Source organism: Phoca vitulina, unplaced genomic scaffold (genome assembly GCF_004348235.1).
Source record: "Phoca vitulina isolate PV1807 unplaced genomic scaffold, GSC_HSeal_1.0 scaffold6, whole genome shotgun sequence".
Lineage (NCBI taxonomy): Eukaryota > Metazoa > Chordata > Mammalia > Carnivora > Phocidae > Phoca > Phoca vitulina.
This window is the reverse complement of record NW_022589709.1, coordinates 19,974,978-19,993,754: the sequence shown is the minus strand read 5'-3', so window position 1 is coordinate 19,993,754 and position 18,777 is coordinate 19,974,978. Positions and strand designations below refer to the sequence as shown.

Here is an 18,777-nt window from a genome sequence, read left to right as displayed (position 1 = left end):
GGACTCTGAGAAACAAACTGAGGGTTTTGGGGGCGGGGGGGGAATGGGTTAGCCCAGTGATGGGTATTAAGGAGGGCACGTATACGCAAACAATGAATCATGGAACACTACACCAAAAACCAATGATGTAATGTATGGTGACGAACATAACATAATAAAATTAAAAAAGAAAAGAAACTTGCAGGTCCTAAGTTTGAAGTTGAAGATGTTACTGCACTTTTATTAGAGAAGGCCTAATCCTCTTCTTCATTTTCCATGAACCAAAACCGAATTTCCCTTAGTAAAAACAGATTTTATTTTATTAGGTGACTAACACCTCTGTATCACATACTCATTATCCCCTTCCTCTTAACTACAAGTTCCAGAATTGTCACAAAAGAGCAAGTAAGGCCATAGTATCTCTATGAATTTCCTTCACTTTTCCATCCTCACACACCATGAACATGAGCAATACTAAGGACTTTAGAGGTAAAGGAGACTATTCTCAAGCATCTAAACTCTAGAAGGAAAAAAAAACTCTAGAAGGACACAGCAAGACCCAATAGTAAGGTTAATCCTTACACTATGTTATCTTTCCTCTAATGATCATTTTCTCATATTCATCAAGAATAATTACTCATATTAAGCAATTGCAAAGAAGAAAAAAAAAATCTGGAAATTATGAAAAATTTTCTTCACCTTTTTAATATCTGTTTTTGTCCTGAGACCCCAGCCCCTCTGTAATGTTCGGAAAATTTCAACCTCTGGATACTGGCGCTTAGTGAAGCACTGGTTTTGGCAGCGTCCTCCGGCAGGACATACTGTGGGGTGGCACTCATAGAGCAGCATGCGATTGATGCACTCAGAGTCGATCCCACAGGGGTTATCATCAGTAGCTTTACAGTTGCAACGGGGAATTTCGGACAAATCTGCAGTGAAGATCTGTACCCTGCCAATAGGACGGTTCACCTGCAGAAGAAACACATACTATAGAACATCAGGCAAGTCAACACAAGACAACTCAGGACCTATAGAAGGTAGACTTCTTTTCTTTGAAGTTGCATGCCACATTTTCCATGATTTTGAACTTAGGGCATTATTCACAATAGCTAAATGTGGTACAAATAACGGAATATTATTCAGCTTAAAAAGAAAGAAATCCTAACACATGTTACAATATGGATGAACCTGGAAGACATTATGTTATGTGAAATAAGCCAGTGACAAAAAAACAAATATTGTATGTATATAAGGTACTTAGAGTAGTGAAAATCAGAGAGGAAAAAGTAGAATGGTAGTTGCCAAGCAATGAGGAGGGGAGAATGGGGAGTTAATTTTTAATGGGTACAGAGTTTCAGTTTTACCAGATGAAAAGAGTTCTAGAGATGGATGCTGGTAATGGTTGCAAACATTATGAATGCATTTAATATCACTGAACTGTATAAAAATGATTAAATTAATAAATTTTACATTATCTATATTTTACAATAAAAAAACTGGAGGAAAAAAGATTAAGGCAATCTGACATAAAGCCTCACTTAATATACACATTATGGATCCCACAAAAATTTTTTAAAAATCATTTTATGAAAATTATAATTTCAAAGCTGATAGGCTAACTTAAGTGTAAACTGGGTTTTTGCTATTACCACATGGTGGCGCCACGTTAGCTGCTACATTTTTGTTTTATTAAGATTTTTTATTTATTTGATAGAGACACAGCGGGAGAGGGAACACAAGCAGGGGGAGTGGGAGAGGGAGAAGCAGGCTTCCCGCGGAGCAGGGAGCCCGATGTGGGACTTGATCCCAGGACCCTGGGATCATGACCTGAGCCGAAGCAGGGAGCCCGAAGTGGGGCTTGATCCCAGGACCCTGGGACCAAGACCTGAGCCGAAGACAGACGCTTAACGACTGAGCCACCCAGGCGCCCCTAAAAGAAAATTCTTAAGTGGTAAATGGTTGGCATGAAAATGTCTTTGGGTAACTGGGATTCCTCCTGTATGTGAAGAAATAATTTTAATATTTATTATCATAGTTTGAAATCTTTTTAATAGACTACAGCAATGTCACTCATGTATTTATTTAGTAGTGGTGCTAGTACTAAAAACTATAGTGAATACAACAGAGATCAAACAGCTGCTGTAACACTGAAGCCGTGAGCATTTTCCAAATGCTAGCAATAATGCTGAGAAAAAAATAGACATTCTATAACACAGATGGATTTGTGCACTATAAGAATGAGTCTCCCCTACCTGGTATTATTTCACTTAGAATAGCCAAACTGTGAGTCTTCAAAAACCCATCCCATACATAAAAATTGGCTTTTCAGGAACTTTATGATTTTGATAAATCACTTCACTTGCAAGATTATTGTGAGATTAAGAAATATATGTAAAAAGTATAGTACAGAGTCTATCAGCCTCTTAAACATGGTAGATACTATGATTAATTATTCTTTTAATGTTCTTTTATTTTTTTATTTTTTAAAGATTTATTTATTTGACAGAGAGAGAGACAGCGAGAGAGGGAACACAAGCAGGGGGAGTGGGAGAGGGAGAAGCAGGCTTCCCGCGGAGCAGGGAGCCCGATGCGGGGCTCGATCCCAGGACCCTAGGATCATGACCTGAGCCGAAGGCAGACACTTAACAACTGAGCCACCCAGGCGCCCCTCTTTTAATGTTCTTTTAATTATTTGTCACATCAAATATTCTAGATTATCACATCCATTCAATCTAAAATCACTATGATTGGGACACCTGGGTGGCTTAGTCAGTTAAGCATCCGGCTCTTGATCTCAGGGTTGTGAATTCGAGCCCTGCATTGGGCTCCCAGCGTGGAGCTTACTATAAAAAAATATATATATATAAAATAAAATGAAATCACTATGATTAACAAAACAGTTATTTCCATCCTCTAAATTCCCAAAAGTGGGGCGCCTGGGTGGCTCAGTTGTTAAGCGTCTGCCTTCGGCACAGGTCATAATCCCAGGGTCCTGGGATTGAGCCCCGCATCCGGCTCCCTGCTCCGCGGGAAGCCTGCTTCTCCTTCTCCCACTCCCCCTGCTTGTGTTCCCTCTCTCACTGTGTCTCTCTCTGTCAAATAAATAAATACAATCTTTTAAAATAAATAAATATATAAAATAAATTCCTAAAAGGATCCATTTCTAACATTTTAGTTTTTGCCTCTTCTTTAACAATATTATAAAATCTCCAATCTGTTTACAGAAATAAACTGTCCTCAAACCGGTTCTTGATAACACCTTACAAGGATGTAACTCTGCCAGATCTCTTCCCAGATACTTCAAAATACTGGCAAAGGCTGTACACTTCTTGGGGTGCCTGGGTGGCTCAGATGGTTAAGGGTCTGTATTTGGTTCAGGTCATGAACCCAGAGTCCTGGGATCAAGCCTCCTGTCGGGCTCCCAGCTCAGCGGGGAGACTGCTTCTGTTGCTTCCCCTGCTTGTGTGCTCTCTCTCTCCCTATAATAAATAAATAAAATCTTAAAAAACAAAACAAACCTGTAAACTTTTCGTTAATGGAGGAATACTACTACCACATGTAAATGGAAGTCACAACCCTGAGGAAAGCAAACTCTAAGGGGACAGAAGGTAAGGACTGACTCACTCACCTCAGACTGCAGGTCCTACACATAGGGCATTAGAACATATCTGTCTGTTTCAAGGTATCTTTACCTGACCTCCCTCCCATAAAAGTTTCATCCTACTCCTTTTCTCTCGATAAAGATATGTTTCAACCATTCTTTCTTAACATCTGATCTAACTTGTTATTAATCCCAAATAAGTTTCTTGCCTAACATAACATATAAGCAAAAACAAACTAACAAAAAAAAACCCCACATGATTAAGAACAATACAGATACATAAGTACAGTTAAATGCTCACTCTAGATCAGGGATTGACAAACCTTTCCTGTAAAAGACCAGACAGTAAATACTTTGGGCTCTACAGGCTACAGATGTAGCTCAATTCTGTCATTGTAGCATAAAAGAAGCAAAAGACAATTTCTACATAAGCATGGATGAGTGTCAAAACGTATTTATAGGCACTGATATTTGAATTTCATGTAATCTTCATGTCCCTAGAATTACTCTTCTCATTTTAATTTTTTTCCCAACCATAGTAGGCCAGATTTGGCCCATGGACTATAGTTTGCCAACCCTTGTTCTAAAATTTTTCCTGGAAATGTATTTGTTTTTAAAAAGGTGGGGAGAGGGTATGGAGGAAAGAAGTTGGCTTCTAAATTCTGTGATTTAGATCACTCCCAGGAAGCTGCTCTCTCAAGAGCTCATTATGCTTGATGTGCAACTCTGAAATGCCTCCCTTGTTGTTGTCTGACACCTAAGACTGTGGCCACGAACCAGATTCTTTTCCCCCTTTTGAGGCCTAACTACACTTAGAACTCCATGCACTATCTTATATATCCACGCACAATAACTCCATTTAACTCTCAGTACACCACCACCAGCGTCCATTTAGACCCAATTTCAGGTTTTGAGTGTATTTTCTTCAGCAGTTTTATTTGTAAGGGTTGATATTTTATGAATTTTATTTTCTTAGAGGCCTTCTAAAGATCAAAAAGAAAATTCACTTAAAAAAGAAAAAAAATACCCTCATTCTATCCTGCAACTACTATGTACATCCATTAAAACCCTTTAAAAAATCTAAGCTATATTATGGAATTTTAGTGTTCTTAATTTCCTGTATCTCATAACATTTTACTGTTTCATCGTTATTCATAGTTACTCATCAGTCATTCCCACCTTTACCAAAAGAGACTAAACTAACAAGAAAATAGAAAAATGATGGAATCACAAAACCTTATGCATGCAACAGTGAAATAGTGACACTTCAGTTTCTCTACTGCATTGCCTAAAGTATTAAATCATCTTTCCAGAAAGTATGAAAGATTAGAGATAACATCTTTGTAGTCTGCTTTTAGTAGGGTTGCTTTAAAAATCCAGGACACCTGATTAAATTTGAATTTCAGATTTTTAAGTATGTCCCATGGAATACTTGGGATATACTTGACCACATTAGACTCTAAAGATAGTGATGAAATTGATCTCTACAAGAAGCCTCACACTCTAAGACTTCAGAAACTCAAATACAATGGGTACACTAACAATGAATTTCTATTGACAAAAAAAGAAATATGGTATTCTTATTCAGGCATGACGTCACCACAAATATTTTACAACAAGAACCTGGGCAGTCTCATTCTGTTAATAGAGCTAATAGTATTATTTCATGTTTTCTGATGTTTAAACATTACAACTAACTTAATAAAAATTAGGTTTTTAAAGAGAGGTTTTAGGAAATACTTATTAAAATGTCTAAAAAATTTGTTCTTCATTATTCCTGTGTTTTTACTTCTATAAATTATTCATAAAAATGATTTAAAACATTAAAAAATAAAAAGGGTCCATTGTACCCAGATGATAAATGGTGAGGACTCTTTTACTAGGCACATTAGGGGTTAGGTACATATAACATGAATTCTCCTGACCTTGGGAAACCTAATCATACTGGTTACCTAAAATATCTTTAGTATCAGCCATTACCAAGAAGACTTACCATGTGTATTATTCATACTATCTAAGGGCTATTTATCATTTTTTATCATGCTTCTTGAGTCCCCTTCAAACTGCAAGATGTTGCCTGTGCACAGACTCTAATCCAGTCCACTTCTATAAGAAGACTTTCCAAGGCAACAGAAAAAGTTATCAACACACAATTGACTTTACAGAAGCTATAGACAATGTGCTAGGAATGGTGCTCTGGAACTTTTTCTTATCTTCCTTCAAGTTCACACCTCTACCTAAAAGCAACTCTGCTTGTGCTTCCAAACCTCTTCATGAACACAGCAGGAAGACAGTACTCTATAAGAGGGTGTCTCCTGGAGACAGTCTCCTGCATTTTTTTCTCACCTTTATATGTTTGTAAGGCGGTGGCTTCTTGTCATTCTTTCGGTCTTCCTGCAGCTGTCTTAGCTCTTTTTGGGCCTTTAACTCCTCAAACCTTGCTGCAGCTTCCTGAAGAGCTAAGAAAACACACAGCACAAGTCACTTAATCTTGGGTGGAGTTGTTTATTTTGCCATTTTTTTCCCCTTTAAAGTTGGAGAAAATCCATGTTTTAGACAACAATCAGCCAGCAACTGGGGCGCCTGGGTGGCTCAGTCATTTAAGTGTCTGCCTCCAGCTTAGGTCATGATCTCGGGGTCTTGGGATCAAGCCCCACATCGGGCTCCCTGCTCAGCGGGGAGCCTGCTTCTCCCTCTCCCCCCTCACCCCAACTCGTCTCTCTCTCTCAAATAAATAAACAAAATCTTAAAAAAAAAAATCAGCCAGCACTATATAGAAAACTAAGAAGTACATATTACTGCTATTTTCAAGTTAATTTATAGTCCCCAAGGTATTCAGATATAGCATTAAGACAAAACATAATCTACCACTACATGGCACAATCTAGACTACCACCTTCAGAGGAAAATTTAAAACAAAACCAAAACAAATCCAGCTAAATGATTTGAAAAAGCCCACAAATAACATCTCCTAACGACAACAAGACTGTATCTGTTCAGCAAAGTCACTGTGCTTAATTAAGCCTAATTCTTTCCTCAGTTCCAAACCTCCTGCCTCCAGAAACACTCTGTCTCCTAGGTGCCAAATAACATGCTGCATTCCTCTGGAAGAAATTCAAAGTTGAAGTTTTCCTCTCCTTCTTGCCTAATTCTCTAAAGAGCACCTGTCCTAGTCCTCTCCTAAGATTCATTCTGTAAATATCAACTATTAGCTGTAATGATACACAGATCTTCATAGCTGATTTTATTCAAGTCCTGTACTTTCATGTGCTTAAAAGACTGTAATATCTTACAAGTCCAACAAAATCTTAAGATTCTCATTCTTTTCCACTTAAAACAAATTTTTCATTCATTCTTTTTTAAAAATTCTTTGTAACCTAGATTAAAAACTCTGAGAAGAACTCCAATTCTTCCCCCTCTTTCCTCTCTGTAGCTTCCCCCATATTCTGTCAATTCTTTAAAGAAAAGAAAAGAAAAGGGTCCATCCCCTTTTCTCCATTTCCCTGTTAAACATCTAACAGAGCTTTTGTTGTCTGGAGTCGTGTGTGTGTGTGTGTGTGTGTGTGTGTGTTTAGATAATCACTCCTTTCTTCATTCTATTATTCAGCATGTGTGTGTGTGTGTGTATGTGTGTTTTTAAATAATCACTCCTTTCTTCATTCTATGATTCAGCATGTCCTGACTAGTCTGTTTACTTAATGTCTATTCAAGTACCCATCATCCTCACCACCCCAGGGACACTTCACTTCACAATCTTGTCATCTCTGCCCGGAACTACCAAAACAGCCACATCACAGACATCCCTGGCCACAGCCTCTCACCTTCTACAGTCCCAAAACTCAAAGATTCCTAAAAATTCTGCTCTGACCATGTAACTTACCTACCACCTTTTCTGGCTAACAGCACTGTGTTCCCCCCGACCCCATATTAAACTATACCACATAACTAGAGGTCATTCACTTAACATGTTAGATTTAACATATGTTTTCACATGCGCTGTCTTCTTGTTAACATTTTCATTTTTAACTTCTTCACCGTCAGTGTAGGGGTGAAGAGTGTGGATTCTGAAGCCTGAATGCTAGAGTTTGAAACCTTCCTCTACTTACTGGCACTGGCACTGGCACCTAGGGCAAGTAATTTAACTTTTATGTGCCTCACTTTCCTCATCTGTAAGATAAGGATAATGACGCCTAACTAATACTATTACCACCAGCACCTAAAGCAGAAAACAAACTGAACAGGGCCTGGCAAACAACAAATGATAACGATTATTATTAAGGTTCACTCCTCAAAATCACTTGGAAAAAACCAATCCATGACTTCCAAATTTTGATCCCCAGCAGTTATGCTTCCTCTTAGTCTGTTCCCATAGCATACTATGCACAGTTCTGCCACAACACGCAATGAATAACATTTTGACTGCTTGTATCTGTGTCCAATTCCCCCATAAAAACATGTATTCCTTGAAGGCAGAGGCACCCCGCCAGCCCAGGGTTGAGGCATAGGAAGAGTAGAATCCCAGAGCTGCAGCAGGATCAGACTTGTGGTAGTCCCTACAACTCCACCTTCTCCCCCAGCCTCTGTGGTGGCCAGCTCTACACAGGCAAAGATGTTGGTCAAGTGGTCCCTGACCATCCAAGACTACAAGACTCAAGAGCCAAGCTCCTATATTGTTAATACTAATAACCCATATCCACACAGAAACCACATGGCCAAAGGTAAGTGAGGACCCACTGAAATGACATGAGGCAAATGGAACCTTTGTGAAACTTGTTCCCTATGGACATGATTCTCATTCCCCATCCAGGAGGTTTCACCTGCTTAGAATTTTCTTTGAATCTTCACCTTATGAGAAAGTTTTACCTGCTTAGAATCTCCACCTCACCATACAAAATCTATATACTTCAATGTCCAAATATCTTCGAATAATAAGAGATACCTATACTGCCTTTCAAAGGACAGCTAAAGGAAGAAGATAATTATCATTGATCGGATACCAACTATGTGCTCTGCCGGTTGTTTTTATTACCTCACTGAATTCTCAGTACAACCTTTACTCATTATATAGTAAGAGAAAACTGAGGCTCATAGTTGACTCAACTCCTTCTAACCCAAATGTCCCCACTCCTTCACTGCTAGGCCAGCTTAAAAAAATCTCTTTTGATTCAGAACATTTATGCTTTGACTTTCACTATTTTATTTTGCTCTATAACTTCTCTGTAACTTCCTTGGAACAAACACAACTCTATTAGAGATTCTGACTCTTGTCTAGCAAACCACAGGGTTTAGGCTATAAAATAGTTCCAAAGCTCCAGTACTTGATAAGATGCTGAGAAAACAGAACTGGTAAGACAAAAACCTCCCTCAAGGAAATTCCTGTTACATAAAGGCTAGGCTCAAAAATAATGAATTATGTGGATCAACTTCCCTGTAAAATCCTGTAGCTGCCCCAGAGAGCAGAACACAGCTGCTAACAGAACATAAGTGAATTCTAACACATAACAGAATAGATTCTTGGGCAACAGAGGTCTGTGTTGGCCTGAGAAACAAAAATATAAAGTTACCTTTTTTATATGTCCCATCCACGCCTTTGCCCATCTTATCCTTGCTGCTCACATCCCCCTCCATATAGGGAAAGACTCGGGCCTGATGTGTCCACAGATAGTCATTAGACCCAAAGAAGAGTACAGGGAACTCGCCCACATCATGTCTCATCTTATCGATATTGGAAGGTACAGCTCGAGGATGGCAGATCTCAGCTGGCCACCACCTGGGAAAGGTGAAAACAAGGAAGGAAACCTTTAGAATACTGCAAGACACTAGGAAAATGACCTACCTTTTAGGACAGGAATAAGGAATAGCAATGTCTGTCTATCTACATGAAAGTCCAACCTAGTCCATTTTTACAATCTAACTAGAGAAAAAATAAGTAGAATGTGCTGAAAACCTGAAAATGGCCATTCTCACAGATGTGCTCACATATATACTTTTTAGACTCAGTTATTTTACTCTAAAGAATATATAAAGGAAATAATAATTTAACAGTAAATAATAATCATCTCATAGAAGATATAAACAAAGCTTCGACTATAATGTTCACTGAAGTATTATCTATAAGAATGAAAACCTGGAAACAATCAAAATGCCCAACATTTAGGGAATGATAAAGTACCTATAGTATATGATACAATGAAATATAATTTGGCCTTTAAAAAGGAAAAGTTTCAATAATTGTGAGGGGCATAGAACAAGGACACCAAGAAATGCCTCCGAAAATAAAAAGCATGTAAATTAATGCTTTACATCCACTTTAGGAAGACAATTGGCTTTAGCTATTTCAGCTGGAAACCCCTACTCCTAGAAAAACTGTGCATGTACACTACTAAGGAACATTGATAAAATGCTCATAGTCCAAAGAGGAGAATGGATAAACGAACTGCACTGTTTTGTTAAGACTATATCAAGAAGAAATGTAGAACAGCAAAGTATGAACTAGAGCACTGCACTAACTACTATTAAATCTCAGGAGTGTAACAGTAAATGAAAAAAGCAAGTTGCAGGAAAATATAGCAACAATTTCTTTATGAAAAGGTCTAAAACATGCAGAACAAAACATTATACATGTGGTAAACCATTACAGCAAGGCAAAGGAATAAAAAACACAAAATGCAGTATAGTGCTTACCTCTAGGGGTGGGAAGAGAGTGGATTCAGAAAGGGTCATGGACGGAGCCTCAAAAGTACTAGCAATGTGCTATTTTCTTTAAATGGGAGGTACATACACAGATATTCCTTTCTGATTCTTTTAAATCATGCATGTTATGATATTCTTTTGTATGTTCCATGTTCAATAAAAATAATTTTAAAAAAGAAAAGACACAAAACTGAGTATAAAATATAAGGTACATGCATTGAGGGTACATGCATTGGTGTGTCTCCAAGAAAATATACCAAACTGTTAGCAATGTATCTTCCTTGTTTGTTATGGATTTTATTTTCATTAATGAATTTTCTACAGGGAATATGTATTATTCCTATAACCACAAAACATAAAAATTAGTTTTTTTCTTTTATAATGGAAAATTAATGGGGAGAAGGGTGGACCTTGCTTAATCAGAAAAACTATTAAAAAGGAAGGAAGGAAGGAAAGAAAGAAAGAAAAGAAAAAGAGTTAAGCACTGTAACTGAAATCCCAAGAAACAGAGGATGGGATGTTAAAAGAAGTCAGTGCCAATTTCCTTCATGCTCACTCACCTGTATCGTCCAACTTTTACCCAGACAATTTCCCTGTAATGTGGCTTTTTGCCTGCCTTACAATCATTGCAATACCAGTTTCCTTCAGGGATATCAATGTTCAGGCATTCACGATGAAAAGCAGCAGGGCAAGAATCACAGCACAGAAGGCTGCCTCCTGTGGGAATCAAAAAATCTGGCACTCAGAATCACAAGACTGCATATAGTAACCCAGCTGAAACAGCTTTTGCTCCTAACCAATTATCTATCTCCTAGCAAATGGCTTAGTAATTTAATTAGTTATTCAGAAAGACTTTTCTACAAGAGCACTTATTCCCTCTCCAATATTCCTGTGAACCACAACCTTGAGGGTTTGTTACATTCACAGCAAATAAACATGAGGTCCTATTGGCAAAATTAGGTTAGGGCAGTGAGGTCAGAAGTCAACCTCTCAAAGTCAAGTATGTGCATATACACATTTCTTTCTCTTCACTAAAAGACAATACGCTAAATTTTCCACAATGAACAGTAAATAATCACATCTATTTGAAGACTAAACAAGTGAATAAATGGCACAGTAATGTTTGACACATAAGTAGTCCCCATATGGTCAGTTCCTTTCCCCTTTTTAAATTACTAACTCTATTCTTTTTTATGTTTGGCACTCTGACACCTATGGGCTCTTTTCAGAATAACATTTATAAACATTAACCTAACATATAAATTAAAAGAACACTGTTACATTTTATGTTATGTTTCTTTGTAATACAAAATGTTACAATACAAAATGTTACAAAATGTAATACAATATGTTAGAAAGTTATGTTTCTTTGTAATACAAAAATAAGATCTAGCAGTAACAATGATTGCAAAATATTTTAAGATATCTACAACTGAAATATCTGTGATTTTCACTGGTGACAAAAATCATAGGTACTAATGTGGTTTGTTGCCTAAACTTAAATAAATGTTCTCCCCTTCTCCACTGAGGTTTTCAGACACCAGGATAATTACATATATTGCAATGACAATGAATTTTCACTTCCTAAAGATTTTCAGAGTAATTCAATTTATGTATCTGAGGCTGAAATCCTCATAGTTTCAGACTATAAAAAATTTCAGATAAAGAGGATTCATATTTAAGGAATATAATAAATACCCTATTATTTTTTTAAATTTTATTTTATTATGTTATGTTAATCACCGTCATCATTAGTTTTTGATGTAGTGTTCCATGATTCATTGTTTGCGTATAACACCCAGTGCTCCATTCAAAACGTGCCCTCTTTAATACCCATCACCAGGCTAACCCATCCCCCCACCCTCCTCCCCTCTAGAACCCTCAGTTTGTTTCTCAGAGTCCATAGTCTCTCATGGCTCATCTCTCCCTCTGATTTCCCCCCCGTTCATTTTTCCCTTCCTACTATCGTCTTTTTTTTTTTTAAAACATATAATGTATTATTTGTTTCAGAGGTACAGGTCTGTGATTCATCAATCTTACACAATTCACAGCGCTCACCATAGCACATACCCTCCCCAATGTCTATCACCCAGCTACCCCATCCCTCCCACCCCCCACAACTCCAGCAACCCTCAGTTTGTTTCCTGAGATTAAGAATTCCTCATATCAGTGAGATCATATGATACATGTCTTTCTCTGATTGACTTATTTCACTTAGCATAATACCCTCTAGTTGCATCCATGTCGTTGCAAATGGCAAGATTTCTGGAAAACAGTATGAAGGTTCCTCAAAAAGTTGAAAATAGAGCTACCCTACAACCCAGCAATTGCACTACTGGGTATTTACCCCAAAGATACAAATGTAGGGATCCGAAGGGGTATGTGCACCCCAATGTTTATAGCAGCAATGTCCACAATAGCCGAACTATGGAAAGAGCCAAGATGTCCATCAACGGATGAATGGATAAAGAAGATGTGGTGTGTATATATACAATGGAATATTATGCAGCCATCAAAAATACCCTATTATCTTATGCCAGAAATGAGCATGTTTCAAACATGCTAAACTCAGGCATGTAAGTCCAAATCTCATCCTGAAGTTAGTGGGGGATAAAGCCTTAGCAAAGTATATGTCCACATCATCTGAGTTTTACTGTGCCCCTTTTGCCTCATAATATCCTATAAAAAACTTAGATTTTGTGACACCATCCTATCCATGCTGTCTTTTTCCTTTTCTCAATCATCTGCAGCAGGCTCTTAAAATAAGCTCTGAGGTGTTAAGCTCTGGGGTGTTTATTTTCTTGGGGCCAGGACTGTGTGCTTAAGACCCAACTCCTTTTCAATTAGAGAAGCTCTCCTTTTATCTCTGTTGTATACTGAAGCTTGATTCAGTGATATTTCATTTGCAAAAAAGTCTGTTGCTACAACAAGTTTGAAGAACTTGTTTACTCAATACATATAGCCTGTACTCTCTGCTCTGAAACTCATATTTAGCTATTCTTGTGCATTTTGTAGGATGAGTTGAACAATCTTAGCATGGGACTTAAGAGTGATGTAGAGTCACATAATTTACCTGCCCCAATAATATACCTTCTAGAACATTTCCTATTTATGCTTAGTTATCTGCTAAGTCACAATCTGATTAACCGTATAGTTTGCCAACTACATGGACTTTGTAGAAAAATCTTCCTTTTAGTAAGCTGGCTTTCATAACACACTAGAAATATTTCAGGTACAACAAGGCCTTTGCACTAGGCCTTAAAAGGAGGTTATATAGCATGAAAAGAAATCTGCATATAAGAATACTCACTGAAGAAAGGCTGAGGACAGAGCTGAGGGGATATAGTGGCAAACAGTTTTGCAGGGAAGGACATAATACGATATGAGCTGAGAGAGAATATGAGAAAAGAAATCAATAGGATTAATCTGGGTAGATGGATGGGAGGTAGGCAGGAGAGTTTATCTGGTGGCAGTAAGGGAGATGTATAGGAGAAAGGACATTAAGACAGAAGAGGGAAAACTACATGAACCATCAAAAGAAAGCAAAAGAGAAAAAAGTGACATTCTGTGGAAGAGGTAAGAGAAAATAAATTTTAAGCACATTGCTGAATTCCAGGAACTTGTTCCTTTCAAGTTAGCAGTTTACCATATTATTATCCTAATACTCTGAATGATCACCTTCAGCTTTCTCCCTACACGGGCAAAAATGTCCTAAGGCTCTATTCTGTCTCTGTTGTCTAATAGCAGGATAATCTTAGATAATGGGACCAGCAATTCTCAAGCTTTCTGGACTCAGGGTAACTTTATACTCTTGAAAAATGATGGAGATTCCCGAAGAAGTTTTGTTTATGTAGGCTAAAAATATTAAACTTACTAAACTGGAACCAAAACTAAGAAATTTTTAAAATATTTATTAATTCACTTAAAAATAATAAATCTATTAAATCTAATAAAATAATAAATCTAATAAATATTTAGAGCATCCAGTTAAGCATCTGACTGGATTTCGGCTCAGGTCATAAAAATTAATAATAAATCTAATAAAATATTTATTAATTCACTTAAAAATAACAATAAATCTATTATGTTAATATAAATAACATTTTTGTAAAAAAAATAACTATTTTCTAAAATAAAAAATTGTTAGTGAGCTAACAAGTTTTACATTTTTGCAAATATTTTATTTTTTAAAAGATTTATTTACTTGGCGAGGGGGGAGAGAAAAAGCGTGACACAGCAGGGGGAGGGGACAGGGAGAGAGAATCCCAAGCGGACTCCCCACCAAGCGGGGAGCTCAACACAAGGGCTCAATCTCATGAACCCTAAATTATGACCTGAGCTGAAACCAAGAATCGGACACTCAACCAACTGCACCACCCAGGTGTCACTCAACTACATGAGTGCTTTAACTTAAGATAACCTTCAGTATGCAACAGAATCACTTTAGTGTACTTCTATTTTAACAGAATATTAAAACAATGTTCACCTGAGGGTTGAGATTTAATAAAATTAATAAATGTTATTCAAGAACATTCTTATGTGAAACTTCTTTTTCTTTTCTTTTTTTTTTTTTTTTTACTGAGAGCGTGTGGTAATACAGAATACAATGACTGATTCTACTTGTATGTTTTAGAGCCACTGCCTTGATCTGTATTAGGTGCCAGCAGTTTTACCCACCACTGGTTTTTGAACCATCAGTGCAAATGTCAACAAACTATAAAAGGCATGTGTTATCTTACTATTATTATGAAAAGAGTTATGATTTCATGGAAGCCCCTAAAAGGGCCTCTGGGTCCTTACCCCTTCCCAAGGATCATGGATCACACTTTTGAGGGCTGCTGCTGCAGCTACTAAGTTTTCTACGTGGCTCAGTTATCATTATGAGTATCCATTATTGGATTCAATAGCTTTTCAGTTAGGATGCTCCATGTCAGGAATGCTATGGGCACCCTCACTCTAAACCATCTCATTCATTTCATCCCACTCTGGAATTAGAAATGGTCTAATGCTGGGGCGCCTGGGTGGCTCAGTCAGTTAAGCATCTGACTGGATTTCGGCTCAGGTCATAATCTCAGGGTTATGAGATCAAGCCCCTTGTCAGGGTCCATGCTGGGCATGGAGCCTCCATAAAATTCTCTATCTCTCTCCTTAAAAAAATAAAAAGAAAGGTCTAATGCTGAAACTGTTTCATCGTCCCATCTCCAAGAAACGTAGAAAACTTTTGGAGCTTACACTTCAGCCTCCCAGAAACCTGTTTTTAGTCTAAGACTAGAATTATAGAAAGTTATATTTAAATGCTATTGAATACCAAAACTCTTATCTCTAACTTTCTTCTAAACAAAAGAAGGGTGGTACAATAAAGAGGCAGCAGTACTTACCACAAGACTGTGTTATAAGAAGCAGGTATTGTAAGAACAAAGAAAAATGTCCACTTTGTGAATTAAAACATCTCTAACACCAAAGGTTCCCTTTCTATCCACAGAACTGCACTTAACATTCTTTTTATTTATTCTATATTAGCAGCATAGTTTGAGGATACAAACCATGTCCTGGTGTAAAACTCTAGTCAGTAAGTATAACTTTTCCTTAAATTGTCATGTTACATAAATCTTCTAAGAACACACACTCCAAACTGACCATTTTCAATCACATAAAGCAGTCAAAAAAACTTCTTTTTTGGCTTTAGCACTATTTAGTATATCCAAATTTCTCAAAAGGGATGCTCATTCAATTACACATTTTGACTTTTCAAATGAGTCCCTCTGAGGGCACCTGGGTGGCTCAGTTGGTTAAGCATCTGACTCTTAATTTCAGCTCAGATCATGCTCTCAGGGTCATGAGACTGAGCTCCACCTTGGGCTCAAGCTGGGTGTGGAGCTTGCTTAAGCTTCTCCCTCTCCTCCACTCGCACACATGCTCTCTCTCAAATAAATAAACAAATATCAGTCCCTCAAAATGTTCATAACCAGCCAAGTTTTCGTGAAATTGCATTACCAGTAAGTATTCAAAAACAGAAAAGTGAGACAAATTGTTCCCCCCCAAATTACTAATCAACAAAATTTCGTCAATTTGAAAAGTAATGAAGAAACTAGGTAAGAGAACTGGTGCCACCCTTAACATCAAAAAATAGTGAAGCAACGTCCACAACAGTCTTAGAAAAAGAACATGTAGCTTAAAAGTTTTATAGCAAACCAACACAGGCTTATGGTATAGAGGCAAATGATAATAGCCTCAAGCAGAGGATTATAGCACCTGTGGGTGCTTCCTGGAAGTTAAGCCCACCACAGGAAAAATTAAAATAAGGAAATGAGAACTATAAAAGCACCACAGTAAATAGACTAGTGATGATTACTATATCATCCACCTACAGTAACTAGCAAAAATGAGGCTGTGAAAAATGGAAAGAAAAAGTATATAAGAAGCACAACACTGACTATTCTAAAGGAGATGTTTTAAGCTGAAGGAAAAAAAGATACAAAACAAAATTTATTTTTCCTCCACTTTAGAAGAACTTCTAGGAATTAATATCCCTAACAGTGAGGAAACATTTTACAGACATTCATAAATTCCTTCACTTTCCCTTTGTTTCGTCCCTTTAAATTCATGAATAAATGATTTAACAAAAAAGATACACAATTGTACGATATAATATCATCTTCTAGAACTGTTTCTATCTAGGTAGCTACCCCTGCTATCTGGGTATGTGCACAAATGTCTTAAGTAGTATCACTTAAAATTAAGCAATGGTTTTTCTGACGGTGGGACTTGGGACAATTTAGATTATTTATTTGTTTGTTTGTTTATTTCCTCCCACCCTCCCTCCAATTTAGATTGATTGATTTCCTCCCTCCAGTTTATCTTCCCTCCCCCCCCAGCTTTATTGAGATATAACTGATCTATAACATTGTGTAAGGTTAAAGTGTACAACAGAGATACTAGATATATGTATATACTGTGAAATGATTGCTGAAATAAGTTTAGGTGACACATCCAACACCTCACATAGTTACAATTTTTTTTCTTTTTGGTGGGGCAGTGAGAATTTTTAAGATCTACTCTCTTTAGCAGCTTGCAAATATACAATACAGTATTGTTAATTACAGTTACCATGCTGTACATTAAGTCCCCCAAACTTACTCATCTTCTAACTGGAGATCATACTCTCCCATTTTCCAAGGGTGATTTTATTTCCTTTCCCATGTCTTTTTCTTTATTGTTTCATTTGTTTATCATTTATTTTTTTAAACATCTATTTATTTATTTAAGAGAGTGTGTGTGTACACATGCATGCACGCGAGAAGTAGGGGAGAGGGGAATGGGCAGAGGGAGAGAGAAGCTCAAGCAGACTCTGTGATAAGCGCTGAGCCCAAGGCAGGGCTCGATCCCACTACCCTAAGATCATGACCTGAGCCAAAACCAATAGTCAGATGCTCAACCGACTGTGCCGCCCAGGTGCCCTTCATTTGTTCATCATTTTAATAAAAATAAGGTCATTATTCAAAATAATAAAATAAAACCTCTCCCTACTGGGGGAAAAAAAACAAGTTTAAACGTTTGCTATGTTATCATTAATTCAAGACATTACTTCCTAATATTTCTCTAGTAACAATGTGAAGAAAATAATTTTTGTTGCAATTAGAATATTGTATTAATCTCTTTTTAGACTATTCATGTATTAAGCAGTCATGTCTTACCTTCTGAGCATACAAAACACCAGCTAACATTAACGTGCTCATGATTTCGGCAGCCCCGCCTAGGTGTAAAGTGATTAGGGCAGATGATACTATTAGATGCAAGAATCTTGGACCCGGCAGCCAGGCAAAAGTCATTGGCATGGTATGCCACAGGGCAGCGGACACAGCGCATCAGACGACCTAAAATTACAAGAAGCAGGAAAACCAGTAGTAAAAGAAAAACAAAGAAAACATAAAAGCAACATGAGTTTTGAAATTTCTTTGTCAGCACTGAGAAAATGTCACTAACAGAAGGAAGCACTACTAGGACAAGGGATCACAAAACACACAATTCCCTATGAAAAGCTCAGATGGGAGCTATGTGATAAGCTGCCATAAAGGAGTCAGATCCCACAACTGTTAAGTGAGCCTGCCTCACCAAGGAAAGCCCTATTCAATCCACTGCCCTGACTTCTAGGAAACCTGGCATCAGCCTCAAACTAAATAGGTGGGATGTGCACAATCAGAATAAAAAGGCAGCTAGGAGAAAGACTAATGCTTGCTTTCATTGCCTGGTACTGAGTGATTCTTAAAGCCTGAATTTTTAGGTGAATGAAACTTTCCACCCCTTCCAGATAAAATATGTCCCTAATATACATCACCTACTAAAAACCATTACCAAACCACCTAAATGCAATCTACAATAGCAACTGAAAAGGGGAAGGTAAGCTGATGGTTAAACTATAATTTTGATCAAGCAAGTGAAATTACTGTACTTAAGACTGATGAGATCTATAGGCTCAGGAAATCATATTACAAAAGGTACTGCCA

The 18,777-nt window shown here is 37.4% G+C and overlaps 1 protein-coding gene across 8 annotated transcripts in view; it reads right to left on the bottom strand.

Moving 5' to 3' along the window:
• Nucleotides 1–18,777, bottom strand: part of NSD1 (nuclear receptor binding SET domain protein 1) — a 150,516-nt gene that overhangs the window by 13,055 nt on the left and 118,684 nt on the right. For all 8 annotated transcript variants that reach the window (XM_032403805.1, XM_032403803.1, XM_032403802.1 and 5 more), the window contains 5 exons: nucleotides 17,968–18,147; nucleotides 10,834–10,990; nucleotides 9,145–9,350; nucleotides 5,927–6,039; nucleotides 679–948 (listed from right to left, as the gene is read on the bottom strand). In XM_032403805.1, coding sequence (XP_032259696.1) covers nucleotides 679–948; nucleotides 5,927–6,039; nucleotides 9,145–9,350; nucleotides 10,834–10,990; nucleotides 17,968–18,147 — 926 coding nt within the window. The remainder of the gene's footprint in view (nucleotides 1–678; nucleotides 949–5,926; nucleotides 6,040–9,144; nucleotides 9,351–10,833; nucleotides 10,991–17,967; nucleotides 18,148–18,777) is intronic.